We start from the raw sequence: 14,401 nt of genomic DNA on the forward strand, positions 1-14,401 counted from the left end.
AGTGAGGCGACAAATCCTGTAGCAAAAGTGAAACCGCTGGTCTCACAATAAAAGTGATGTTGTTTGGGGGTACAGGGGCTAGTCGGTGCTTTGGAGGGAGGCCAGTATGAGCTGCAATGATCATCAATGGGAAGGGATGTCGGGGGTGGGAAGATTTTATTCTGATTGAGAAGTGCTTATTTAATGTATTTCAATTTGTGCTCTTGCAGATCCAGGAGGATGGACAGGTCTCCAAGTCCAAAACGGTCCCATGTGGAGCACACAGGGGATTACTCTGACTCGAACTTTTATGAGATCAAGGAACTTTTCAACAAAAGATTCACCTTCAAAAATCCAAGTGACAAGCCTTGGTGTCTGTCTGATATTGGCGAGGATCAGGCGGGTGACAGCTGCCATTCCGCGGAGCTGCAGAAGCTGAAGGAATCGCTTAACAATGTGAAGAATGAGCTGGGCGACAAGGAGCTGGCGAAGTGGCATCAGCACACTGGCTTCACCAACCGGGCAGGAAAGGTTATCTCCTCCGTCAGGAGGTTCATGAACGCTGAGTTGTGCACGCAGGCCTGGTGCAAGTTTCATGAGATCCTCTGCACGTTTTCCTTGCTCCCAGAGGACAAGGAGCTGAACTCTGTGCATCTCTGTGAGGCTCCTGGGGCATTCATTGCCAGTCTGAATCACTTCCTCAGGACCCATTACAAAACATGGAAATGGAAATGGGTCGCCAACACTCTAAACCCCTACAATGAAGGCAATGACACCGGCACAATGATAATGGACGATCGACTCATTGTAGATACGCTGTCTTGTTGGTATTTTGGCCCTGATAATACAGGAGACATCATGGTCTACAAGTATCTCGAGGGGCTGATGAAATTCACCCAGCACATGAAGAAGATCCACCTGGTGACAGCAGATGGGAGCTTTGACTGTCAGGACAACCCAGGAGAGCAGGAAGCTCTGGTGTCCCCTTTGCATTACTGTGAGACCATCACGGCCTTAAAGCTTCTCAGTCCGAAAGGCTCCTTTGTGTTGAAGTTGTTCACCTTGTTTGAGCGTTCCTCAGTCTGCCTGCTTTACCTGCTTAACTGCTGCTTCCAGCAGGTCCACGTCTTCAAGCCGGGCACCAGCAAGTCGGGAAACTCTGAAGTCTACGCAGTTTGCCTCAACTATGCGGGCACGGATGCCCTGGGAGATCACCTCGACCAGCTGGAGCTGAACTTTGGACTGGACGTGGTCCAGAAGGCTTGGTTTGCCAGGGCTGCTGTACCGGATTCGTTCTTGAAGCAGTTGGAGGAATGCTGCACTTTCTTCCACAAGTGTCAGACAGAGACCATCCGGGAGAACATCCGGCTATTTGGGAACATGTCTGAGGCAGATAACATTGAAATGGAGGCCAAGCGGCGTGATGCTGCTGACTTCTATCTGGAGAAGTTCAAACTGCGCCGTGTGGTCCGTGACGACTGGGTAGTGAAGTCACACGCCAGCACCAGCCTGACTAACCGGCATCCGGCTCACAAGAAGAAGCACTCCGGCTCCTATAACGAAAGGCAGGAGCTGGCCGGCCTGGTCTGGTACGAGAGAATACGCAAGAGCTGGCTTGGCTCTGAGGTGAAGCAGCACTGTTCGCCTGGCCATGAGGCTGGCTATGCCCTGATGGGGCGAAAGCTTTGTGGCAAATACTGTGATTGGCCCATCTTGAAAGGCAGGCAACTGAGCAGGCTGGCCACCTCTCCATTCTGCGATGTGGAGTTGCTGCAGAATATGGTGGAGGCGGTGCGGGAATGCAGGAAAGCGAATAATGAGGTTGTGTCCCATTGCACCTCCTGCACACTTTATTCTGGAGATTTGGTGCTGCAGGAACTCACTTCTCTGATGAAGCTGAAAAAGGAAAGTGTCCATTGTGGGGAACTCGTGGATTGCCATGTGATTGGGAGCTCTGAAGTCTTCTCTTGCCTGAAGCAGTCCAGCGGTCTCAGGCTGTTGCACTTTAAGGATGTGCCCCCGCATTCCGGTCAGTGCACCGTGCTTCATGATGGAGAAGTTGAGTACCAGAAGTGGCTGCTTGATGTTGTGTTCCGCGTTCTGGAAAAGTGTAGAGAGGGCGAAGCACTCATTCTCCCCATCCTCTCTTCTTTCACCCGCTTTACCGCTGGCCTGATATATCTGCTGCATCATTGCTTCCGTACCCTGGACTTTGTTTGCCCCACCTCATCGGATGCCCTCGGTACCCTTGCCTTCTTACTGTGCGCCGGCTTTCGCGATCCGTCACGTGAGGTCTTGGATTTTCTGAAGAGACTGACAGAGGAAGTGCTACCGGTGTCCGAATCAGAGCAGTCCCAGCAGGTGCTGGAGTTTGTGCCCATAGAGATGTTGCTGAGGGGAGACCTGATGGACTTCCTCAGCAGGCTCAATAGAGCCATAGCAAAGCAGAGGCTTCACTTGCTCATCCAGGCCACAATATGAAATAGCAACGTCCAACCAACAGGCAAAAACTATGGCATCGCCCTATCAACCGGAGTGACATCGAGCTCTATCCATTCAGCAGGAGTGAAGACCACAACAATATTTGTAGCAATTTGATAGTTCCTGAGTACAAGACTCACCTTGAAGTTTTCACACTGCTCCACATGAGTGGTACAAGCAATGAGTACTCAACGTGGTCCATGGATATATGAATGTAATCATGCCTGCCAAGCAAGGGACTCCGATGATCAGGCAAAGTGCCAGGGAAAGGTTTGAAGCCTGTAATTTTGACTTGCTGCATTGCAGTCACTTTGGGTGATCTGTCTAAGATCTTGGGTTGTGGGTTGTTGCTGAGTCCACTGGGGGCAATCTGACCCAGTGATGAAGCTCAATGGTGTTCAGGTTGAGGGGTGATGATCAAAAATGGTTTTGAATGTATTCAAATGATTCTTTCCCATTATCGTGTTCATGTATCGAGAAGCATTTAACGACTGGCTGTATCTATGGGACTGTCTGAGCATGTCAGTCATGGCAGACTCCTTTCCGAGACTAATTCCTTTTTGAAGCTGTGCTGGGGCATTGGTACAGAGCTGGCATATGATTTTAATGCAACTTATAAGGTTCACTGTTGAAAACCTGCCTCCCCTTTTGGCTTATCTTCCTGTAACTTGACTACCTTCCTCCTGTGGCCTTGGGCTAATGGCAGCCAAGCTTTCCCATGCTGTACAGCGGGAATGAGGCTGTCCCATGATTATGCACATTGCTACAAACAGGCCCTTGGGCAGTTATTGGTTTCTGGCCACTTTGGGCATTGATTGTCATGTTCAGGGACCAATATGCTACAGAAACCAAGTGTTCAGAGCTGTGTGCTGTTGGGAGTGGGGGAGAGAGAGCTATGCTCCCTTTCCTAAGGAGGGTGAATTCCCCACTCCTAACGATATATCTAAATCTCTAATCACAAAATGCGTGGCTGTTCTGATATAGGATTTAGCTGGCAGTAAGCAAGCAACATTTTGCAAATCTCCATTTCCACCAGGTTCAAACAAGGCAGAGATGGGGGAAGCGACAAAACCGAATTGTCTTACTGCATTTGCCCCTCAGCCCAGTCAGTGGCCACACCTGTCTAATCTGTAGCCATTTTTTTGAATCTGTTCCCAGGCGGCTGACCGAGCAGTTACTAATTGTGGCACTGGATTGCAGAGTCACCATGACCCTGCCAGCTCGTATTGGGAGATTAATTTTTTCTCTCCTTTTCTCTACCCATGCTGGCAGACTATCCATTCTCTGCTTTTCATTCTAAAGCTGCCTCTCCGAAAATGACAGTCCCGCTTAACCCAACACCATTTGGAAAACTCAGAATGGTGACTCTGGGCGATTGCTCGGTACCCATTGTTCATTGGGAAAGGCACAATACCAGTGCTGTGAACGGCAACAAAGGCAAATGACCAGTTGGGCAAGGGGTTGGGTGAGCGAGTGACTGGCCACTCGGGCAATGGGCCGGGCAAGTGAGTGAATGGCCAGAGGGGAGGAACAGTGCGAATGCGTAATAGCCAGGTGGGCAAGGGGGCGGGTAGGCGTGCAAGAGAATGAACACTCAGACGAGGGGCTGGGTGGATCGCCAGTCTGGCGATGGCCTGGGTGAGTGAATGGCCACTCAGTGGAAGGATTGGGTGAGTGAATGGACACTCGGGCGAGGGGCTGGGCGAGCGAATGGCCACTCGGGCGAGGGGCTGGACGAGTGAATGGCCACTCGGAAAGGATTGGTTGAGTGAATGGCCACTTGGGCACGGGGCTGGGTGAGTGGGTGAATGGATACTCGGGCGAGGGGCTGGGTGAGTGAATGGCCACTCAGGCGCGGGGCTGAGCAAGTGAATGGCCTTTCGGGAAGGATTGGGTGAGTGAATGGCCACTCGGGCGTGGGGCTGGGCGAGTGAGTGAATGGTCACTCGGGCAAGGGGCTGGATGTGTGAGTGAATGGACACTCGGGCGAGGGACTGGGCGAGTGAATGGCCACTCGGGAAGGATTGGGTGAGTGAATGGCCACTCGGGCGAGGGGCTGGGCGGGTGAGTGAATGGACACTCGGGGCGAGGGGTTAGGTGAGTGAATGGCCACTCAGGCGAGTGGCTGGGTGAGTGAATGGCCACTTGGGCGAGGGGCTGGATGTGTGAGTGAATGGCTAGTTAGGCGAGGGGCTGGTCGAGTGAATGGCCACTCGGGAAGGATTGGGTGAGTGAATGGCCACTCGGGCGAGGGGCGGGATGTGTGAGTGAATGGACACTCGGGAGAGGGACTGGGCGAGTGAATGGCCACTCGGGAAGGATTGGGTGAGTGAATGGCCACTCGGGCGAGGGGCAGGGCAGGTGAGTGAATGGACACTCGGGGCGAGGGGTTGGGTGAGTGAATGGCCACTCAGGCGAAGGGTAGGGTGAGTGAATGGCCACTTGGGCGAGGGGCTGGATGTGTGAGTGAATGGCTAGTTAGGCGAGGGACTGGGTGAGTGAATGGTAACACGGACAAAGTGCTGGGTGAGTGAATGGCCACTCGGGCGAGGGACTGGGTGAGTGAATGGCCATTCGAGCTAGGGGCTGGGCGAGTGAGTGAATTGACACTAGGGCGAGGGACTGAGTGAATGAATGGCCACTCGGCTGATGGTCTGGGTGAGTGAAATGCCACTTGGGCTAGATTTTGGACGAGCAAGTCAATGGCCACACGGAAAAGGGGCTGGGTAAATGGATGGCCACTCAGGCGAATGGCTAGGTGAGTGAATGGCCACTCGGGAAGGGCTGGGAGTGAAGGACTGAGGGACTGGTTGAGTGAATGAATGGTCACGGGCGAGGGGCTGAGTGAAAGAATGGTCACTCAGGAAGGGCTGGGCAAGTGAATGGTCACTCGGGCAAGGAGTTGGACAAGCGAGTGAATGGCCACTCGGCCGAGGGGCTGGATGTGTGAGTGAATGGCCACTCGTGCGAGGGGCTGGGCGAGTGAATGGCCACTCGGAAAGGATTGGGTGAGTGAATGGACACTCGGGCGAGGGGCTGGGCAAGTGAGTGAAGGGACACTCGGGCGAGGGGCTGGGTGAGTGAATGGCCACTCGGAAAGGATTGGGCGAGTGAATGGCCACTCGGGCGAGGGGCTGGGTGAGTGAATGGCCACTCGGGAAGGATTGGGTGAGTGAATGGCCACTCGGGCGAGGGGCTGGGCGAGTGAGTAAATGGTCACTCGGGCGAGGGGCTGGATGTGTGAGTGAATGGACACTCGGCTGAGGGTCTGGGTGAGTGAATGGCCACTTGGGCGAGATGCTGGACGAGCAAGTCAATGGCCACACGGAAAGGGGCTGGGTAAATGGATGGCAACTCAGGCGAATGGCTAGGTGAGTGAATGGCCACTCAGGAAGGGCTGGGAGTGAAGGACTGAGGGACTGGTTGAGTGAATGAATGGCCATGGGCGAGGGGCTGAGTGAAAGAATGGTCACTCAGGAAGGGCTGGGCAAGTTAATGGTCACTCGGGCGAGGCGTTGGACAAGCGAGTGAATGGCCACTCGGGCGAGGATTTGGACAAGCGAGTGAATGGCCATTCGGGCGAGGGGCTGGGCGAGTGAATGGCCACTCGGGCGAGGGGCTGGGTGAGTGAATGGCCACTCGGGCAAGGGGCTGGGCGAATGAATGGCCACTCATGGGAAGGATTGCGTGAGTGAATGACCACTCGGGCGAGGGGATGGGCGAGTGAGTGAATGGGCACTCGGGCGAGGGGCTGGGTGAGTGAATGGCCACTCGGCCGAGGGGCTGGATGTGTGAGTGAATGGCCACTCAGGCGAGGGGCTGGGCGAGTCAATGGCCAATTGGAAAGGATTGGGTGAGTGAATGGCCACTCGGGCGAGGGGCTGGGCGAGTGAGTGAATGGACACTCGGGCGAGGGGCTGGGTGAGTGAATGGCCACTCGGGCGAGGGGCTGGGCGAGCGAGTGAATGGCCACTCGGGCGAGGGGCTGGGCGAGTGAGTGAATGGACACTCGGGTGAGGGGCTGGGTGAGTGAATGGCCACTCGGGCGAGGGGCTGGGCGAGAGGCTGAGCGAGCGAGTGAATGGCCATTCAGGCTAGGGGCTGGACGAGCGAATGGCCACTCGGGATGGATTGGGTGAGTGAATGGCCACTCGGGGCGAGGGGCTGGGCGAGCGAGTGAATGGCCACTCGGGGGAGGGGCTGGGGAGTGAGTGAATGGCCACTCGGGCGAGGGACTGGGTGAGTGAATGGCCACTCGGGCGAGGGACTGGGTGAGTGAATGGCCACTCGGGCGAGGGACTGGGTGAGTGAATGGCCACTCGGGCGAGGGACTGGGCGAGTGAGTGAATGGCCACTCTGGCGAGGGACTGGGTGAGTGAATGGCCACTGGGGCGAGGGGCTGGGCAATTGAGTGAATGGCCACTCGGGCGAGGGGCTGGGCAATTGAGTGAATGGCCACTCAGGCGAATGGCTGGTTGAGTGAATGGCCATACGGGCGAGGGTTTGGGTGAGTGAATGACCATTCGGACGAGTGGCTGGGTGAGTAAATGGCCACTCGGGCGAGATGCTGGACAAGTGAGTGAACGATCACTCGGGAAGGGATAGTTGAGCGAGTGAATGGTCGCACTGGTGAGGGGCTGGACGAGTGAGTGAATGGCCATTCGGGCGAGTGGCTGGGCGAGTGAATAGCCACTCGGGAAGGGCTGGACGAGTGAGTGAATGGCCACTTGGGTGAGGGACTAGGTGACTGAATTTTCATGGGCGAGCGAGATTTATTGTCCCCATTTGTCCAACCTTCCTGGCCTCCTATCCAGTCTGTGGATCTGCCAGCTGATTTTCCATTCTAAAGCTGTCTCTCTGAAATGAACCCATCTCCTTTTGGAAAAATCAGAATGGTGACCCTCAGGGCGATTGCTCAGTACCCATTATTCATGAGGAAAGGCACTATACCAGAAAGACATTGTGCTGTGAATTGCAAGAAAGAGCCAATTGGGTGAGAAGTTGAGTGAGCGAACGAATGGCCATGTGGGCAATGGGGCGGGAAAGCATGTGAATGGCCATGCGGGCAAGGAGCCAGGCGGGCGAGAGACCGAATGGCCATTCGGGTGAGGGGCTGGGCAGGTGAATGGATACTTGGGCGAGGTGCAGGGCGAGCTAATTAATAGCCACGTGGGGAGTGGGCCGGGCGAGCAAGTGAATGGCCACTCGGATGAGGGGCCCTGTGAATGAATGTTCCATTCTGCTGCTGGTTCTTTCTCTTTGTGTTGTATTGACGGGGAGTAGTTTAAGAAGCAGGTGAGGCCTTTCTGTAAGTCCACCTTTACCAATTCCTTAAAGGGACATTTATCCGATTGTCTCTCATCCTTTTATGAAGATGCATCTTTTTGCCAGGCGACATTGTCACAGCTACCAGCTGCCCACCCAGCCCTTCGCTCGTGTGGGCAGTTGCTCACCCAGCTGAAGTGGAGGCAGGTCGATAATCACAGCATATATAGGAGAGACACAATTAGCGTTTGGAGTAAAACAAGAACTAACTTGCCCCTGTGGCCAATTGCTCACCCAACCCTTGTCCATGTGGCCAGTCACGCGCCCGCATGGTTAGTCGTTTGCCAGCTCCTCCTCGCGTGGCTGCCCCCTCACCCAAGCATCCAGTCACTTGCCCATGTGGCCAATCCCCCGCCTGTGTGTCCAGCTCCTCGACCAGCCCCTCGCTCACGTGGCCAGCCCCTCACCCAATCTGCCATCAAACATATTGGTGACCAGTTTTTTTTAGTTTTAAGCTCCCATCTTTGGGCCCCACACCACTAAAAGAGTGAGAATCGCGCTCACCCATCTCAGGGATGGATCCTGACGATCTTTGCTTCCAATGTGGACATTGCCTCATGCACGCCATTTCACCCCCAAAAACAGTGGCAAACAACAGTGACCTGTTCCATGTAAATTTTTTTAATAAAACTTTTATAAATGTATGTTTTGCAGCAAAAACATTTAATGCTTTTGATTGCACCTTAATATGTTTGGAATAATAGGCATCTGGTCAAATAGTGTCCAATGTTACTGTGGAATGTAGAGGGAAGGCTCAGTCAGGGACCTCAGTCCATTCTATTTTTGTGCCATCTTTCTGACTCAGCAGACAGGTATAACCCCCACAGGCCTCATTTTGCGATGCTAGTACAATGCTCCAGGCCTGTGCATAAAATGTCTCCCTGCTCTCTTCAGCACGGCATAGAAAATAGCTCCAAGGGAGGAGAAATTTACGCAAGTGCATTTGGCAGCCACCTGCTACCTGCAGTATAATCCCAGAGAGGCTGTCATTGAGGTAGGACACATAGCCACATTTTAACATCCAGTTAATGACTGGGGTTTTGGTGCCACTCAGCTGGTTAGTGACAGGGGTCCTGGAGTCTATCAGCGAGTTAGTGGTATTTTGTGAAATTTTAAAAAAAAACTTGTAGTTCAATGGTAAATTTGGAAGCATAGTAATTTCTCATGCTGCAGTCCAGATGTGTTGTGCAGGTTGCTTGAAGTAAAATATTGCAGAGATGTTGGCTGGGATTTTCGATTGCGAATCCGCCCTGCTACCCTTGCTTGTGAGGACAGGGAATTTGGCACTCAGCCAAATCTCCATTCACTGCAGCGGGACCAGAGAATCCTGTGAATGGACGGACAATCCAGTCCCTTTTCCTGGAATTATAGGACATTGCTTACTTTTAAGTGTAACGGGCTGCATCCTTTAATTAAGAATAGAAAGTTCTGAATGTTTACAGTAGATCTAGCAGCATTTGTGGAGAGAAACGTTTTGAGTCAATGACCTAGTGTCAGAACTGATTGGTGTAACAACCTTTCTTGTGCAAGTGCACTCATAACATTGGCAGAAATATCCCAATGACGCAGAAAGGTACAGGACAGGAGACCATTTGGCTGATCGTGCTTGTGCAGGCAGCTGAGAAAAAGCAATCTATTTTGTCCCACTCTTTTGCTTTATCACATAACATTTAAGAATAATAATCTTTATCATTGTCACAAGTAGGCTTACATTAACACTGCAATGAAATTACTGTGAAAATCCCCTAGTCGCCACCCTCTGGTGCCTGTTCGGGTACACAGAGGGACAATTCAGAATGTCCAATTCCCTTGACAGCACGTCTTTCGGGACTTGTGAGAGGAAACCGGAGGAAACCCACGCGGAAACGGGGAGAATGTGCAGACTCCGCACAGACAGTGACCCAAGTGGGAATCAAACCTGGGATCCTGCAACGTTCTATTGCAAACACCTTGGTTCCTGATACTAAACAGGCAAATGCACTTATTCCTTTTTAAAAATAAAACCTTTTCCTCCAAGAAAAAGTGACAAATTACTGGACCAAACACAACTGCATACAGGAACCAGAGCCAAATATGTCAGGGAGGGTGTTGCCATCTGGGTGGGGATGGATTGGGCTGATTTATTTCCATGTTTTGTGTTGAGGGCCTGCCTCTGGTGGGCATGATCCCTGTTTATATGCTGGCTGCAAGAGGAGTGCAGTTGAGGTGTGAAGTTTCTGACCGGTTACCATCTTTCTGTGAATTAAGAGGAAGCACTGGTTTGTTGTGCGTGGTGTACAGGTTCTGTAAGAAATGCCTTTTTTTTTGTCCAATGTGCAGCTCAGGTTTGAAAATGTGCACTTTATTTTCTTACACTGATCCTATGAAGTGAAGGGAACCTGAGAAAACCAAGAGTGAGGGATCATGACTTTATATTGTACCTGATTTCAGTTTTGATATTGCTTTAATTGGAGTTCCAAGATTGTTTCTCTATTGAAATCCAACATGATCAGTGATTAATGTTTGAGATAAATGCATGCAACAAATTTTTGTAGGGGGAATAATTAAAGGTCTTCAAAAAATACAATATGTGTTTCTTTTGCTTTCTGTGCCAACATCTGTCTCAACTGGTTAAATCTTTGAGAACATTTTGGTGAATATTGTTCTCATCTCATTGTGAGATGTCACTGCTGTGAAATAAAACAATTTCAAACACTCCCAGGACCGGTACAGCATGGGGTTGGATACAGAATAAATCTCCCTCTACACTGCACCCATCAAACACTTCCAGAACAGGTACAGCACTGGGTTAGATGCAGAGTAAAGCTCCTACACTGTCCCCATCAAACACTTCCAGGACTGGTACAACATGGGATTAGAGACAGAGCAAAGCTCCTCTACACTGTCCCCATCAAAAACCACAGGGCGTGTACAGCCTGGGGTTAGATATTGTCCCCATCAAGCACTCCCAGGTACAACATGGTTAGATACAGAGCAAAGTTCCCTCCACACTGTCCCCATCAAACGTTTCTGGGGAAGGTTCACCTCTGAAGATTACTTTCTAAGTCATGACTAGGATAGCAATGATGGAATTATTGCCAATTTGATTGACCGTTTGTTCGGTGTGTTTGGGTGCAGTAAGAACTGGAATTCATAAATGTTCAAACTCTGTTCACGTTGTCACTGGAAACAAACCGGAGGAGATCTTTATGCTATTAATCAAGAGAATTTGAATCCCTGCCCTAGAATCTGCTCCATGTTATCGCACAACCAAAGCTGGGACTAGGTGCAAGGATAATGCAGAGTCATGTTGCTTCATTGCTAACACGTGCAGTAGGAGGACAGGGCATTCCTGCAGTTCACTGGTCAATATACTTCAGAACCACTGTCTCAGACCAAGAACTTGTCCATAAAAGGGCAGAGACTCCAAAAGGAAACTGCCATCTTAGCTAGGTGACGGGAGGGGAGCGTAGTGATATTGTCACTGGCCTGGGTAATGCTCTGGGGTCAAATCCCACCAAGGCAGATGGTGAAATTTGATTTTATTCAAAATCTGGAATTAAAAGTCTGAAGATGACCATGAAACCATTTCCAATTGTCATAAAAAAGAACATCTGGTTCACTAATGCCCTTCAGAGAAGGAACTCTGCCAACGTTACCTGGTCTGGCCTACATGTTATCTGTGAGCTACAGCAATGTGGTTGCCTCTGAAATGGCCTGGCAACAAGCCACTCAGTTCAAGGGCAATTAGGGATGGGCAATGAATGCTGCCCCAGCCAGCGACACCCAAATCCCATAAATATATTTTTTAAAAAGATAGCAATACTTTTGGCTCTATGCTCGTGGGATAACTGCCAACCTTCTCTATTAGCTTTGAAAACTCCTTGTCATTGGGCAACTTCAGCATTCCAGTTAGCAGCTGAGCATTGAATGATATCTCAATCCGCCTTATAAGAATTGTGTGTGGAATGGGACAGTAAAGTCTTCAGTGGGGTAAGCGATGCTCTTCAAAGATTGAGAGAGTAGAGCTGGAGCTGGACCCTGCTTCACACTGTTGGTGCATCTGACCCTGGACTGTATAATGCTGCTGCTGTGTGCCCCAAATGGGAAGTAACCCATTCCCCAGCACTAATGCCCCTTGTCTGGCAGAGAGAACACTTGATGAAAAGGAAATTTTGCAAGTGTTGTAACCATCGCACCATCCTCTGAAGAAAAAATAAAGTTTGTTCCACTCTCTTGCCTGAACCTCGTGTTTAATCTCATCTCCCTCCAATCATTCTTAATCCCTTCCCAATGTTTCTGGGGAATGGTCTATCCTTTTGCCATTTTAAACACATGGCTTACCAGCACTTCTGAAACTGGGTAAGTTTCTATTTGCTGGTTTATTTTCCTCTTCTGGGTCTCAGTGTCGCTGAGAGATGGGGAGGGTAGTACCTGAGGCTGCACTGTTGATGACGTTAAGTGGCGTTCAGTCTGATTGCATTTTCTTCTCTCTTTGTTTCATATTTTAACCGGGAAAGTTATTATTCCCCTCCAAATGCTATTTGTGTCTCTCCTATATATGCTGTGATTATCGACCTACCTCCACTTCAGCTGATAAACGAGCAGCAGTCCAAAAGCTTGTGATTTCAAATAAACTTGCTGGACTTGAACCTGGTGTTGTGAGACTTCTTACTGTGCCCACCCCAGTCCAGCACCGGCATCTCCACATCATGTATAACCATTGGTCAAGTGTGAGACTCACTTGTCCTAACTGCTATTGTGACCCAGTGGCATTAGGCTTCAGATCAGATGCCATTCAGAGAACTGCTACCTCCTGTGGTTTTCATAGTAATGTTTCAGTTTTTGTCAGTCCCTCTCTGTAAAAGGCTCTTGCTTACCAAGCGAGTTCAAGCCATCTGTAGGTCATGTCTGCCAATATTTCTCAAGCAGTGGGAGGAAGCGATCACTGCAGGAAAAGAAGCGTGTGAATTCTTCCTCCCTTCCCTGCCCCACAACTATTCCACTTAGCCAACTTCTAAAATGAGATGAAAGCTTCAGGGAGACCGGGTCTGTTTTTCTAATGTGTTTGTTCAAAAGATTTTCTCTCAAATTTGGACACAACACAGCCTTTAATTTGGGCCTTGAAGATTGCCGCAGCATCATTTCCCTGCCCACTGATAATTTTCTATAAATTGAAAAAGACATATGGAGTTCCACACTTCAGAAGTATCCATAACAACAAAAATCTGTTATGTTTTTCTGATTCCCTTTCCCACTGTCCAATCCCACCATTCAAGGAGTTCTATCATCCCTGGCACTCAATACCACAGGAGAGTCACAAGCTTTAGCCTTTATGCATTTTTGTGTGTTTGCATTTATTTGTGTGTCTAGACATGTCTCTGGATGTCATCATTGATCTGTGTATGCCTGTGTGCGTACATATTTGTGCATACGTTGGTTTGTGTGTCTGCATTTGTGGGTGTGTATTTGTGGGTATGTACTTGTGTTTGATGAGTTCTGTGGGTCCAGTATCTGCTTCTGTGCATTGGGGCTGTTTGTGTTTCTGTATTTGTGTGTGGGGGGCAATGTGTGCACAGTTCTGTATTTCTGGATGTGGATGGTGTGTTTGTGTTTCTGTATTTGTGTGGGGGGGGAATGAAATGAAAATGAAAATCACTTATTGTCACGAGTAGGCTTCAATAAAGTTACTGCGAAAAGCCCCAAGTCGCCACATTCCGGCGCCTGCCTGGGGAGGCTGGTACGGGAATCGAACCGTGCTGCTGGCCTGCTTGAAAAGCCAGCGATTCAGCCCAGTGAGCTAAACCAGCCCCTAAAATCGCTTATTGTCACAAGTAGACTTCAATGAAGTTACTGTGAAAAGCCCCTAGTTGTCACATTCCGGCACCTGTTCAGGGAGGCTGGTATGGGAATTGAACTGTGCTGCTGGCCTGCCTTGGTCTGCTTTAAAATCCAGCGATTTAGTCCAATGTGCTAAACCAGCCCCTGCTGTGCACAGTTCTGTATTTCTGGATGTGGAGGCTGTGGACGGGATTGGGCGGAGAATAGGTTCCGACATCAAAATTGCAGCGGGCGCCGATTTGACGCCAAATGGCAATTCTCCGTCAACTTAACAGCAGCGCCAATGTCTTCTAGAATGCACATACAGTAAAAACCGTTTGCATGTCTTTAACGGGCCGAACCCGGTATTCTCTCGGGCCTCCGTGATACTACGTCTCCGATGGGCCAAATTCCCAACGGTGCGGTTCACTTGTGCTTTTAAAAATCATGCCAGGGCTGGAGGTAGTACGGGGGATGGCCAGGAGGTGGGCTGTGGGGTCAGGGTGGATGAACATGGAGCACCATTGCCGCAGCCAGAAAAACAGCCATGCAGCTGTGCATGCCGCTGACTGCCCACTATGAACTTAGAGCCATGGGTTGTAAAGGTGTCCCCCCCAGGCCACGTGCTGTCATGAGCTTGAATTGCGAGTTTCCCGACACTCGGCCCAGCAAGGCCGGCAATGCTATTCAAAGTTAATTGGTCCACTTAACGAGGCCTCATGGGCTTCCCACCCCGAATGCCGGCTCACTAGCTGATTCACCGGGACCTCGCTTGCCAGCACCCCCGCTAACAATGTTGAGCAGCACTTAGGGTGCA

General features: G+C 50.6%; 1 protein-coding gene across 3 annotated transcripts in view; it reads left to right on the plus strand.

The window, feature by feature from the left end:
• Positions 1 to 10,351, plus strand: part of cmtr2 (cap methyltransferase 2) — a 39,367-nt gene extending 29,016 nt beyond the window's left edge. For all 3 annotated transcript variants that reach the window (XM_038807141.1, XM_038807142.1, XM_038807143.1), the window contains exon 2: positions 210 to 10,351. In XM_038807141.1, coding sequence (XP_038663069.1) covers positions 210 to 2,460 — 2,251 coding nt within the window. In that variant the 3' untranslated portion in view covers positions 2,461 to 10,351. The remainder of the gene's footprint in view (positions 1 to 209) is intronic.
• The last annotated feature ends 4,050 nt before the right edge of the window (positions 10,352 to 14,401 follow it).

The sequence above is a fragment of the Scyliorhinus canicula genome, chromosome 9 (assembly GCF_902713615.1).
Source record: "Scyliorhinus canicula chromosome 9, sScyCan1.1, whole genome shotgun sequence".
In the NCBI taxonomy this organism is placed as follows: Eukaryota; Metazoa; Chordata; class Chondrichthyes; order Carcharhiniformes; family Scyliorhinidae; genus Scyliorhinus; species Scyliorhinus canicula.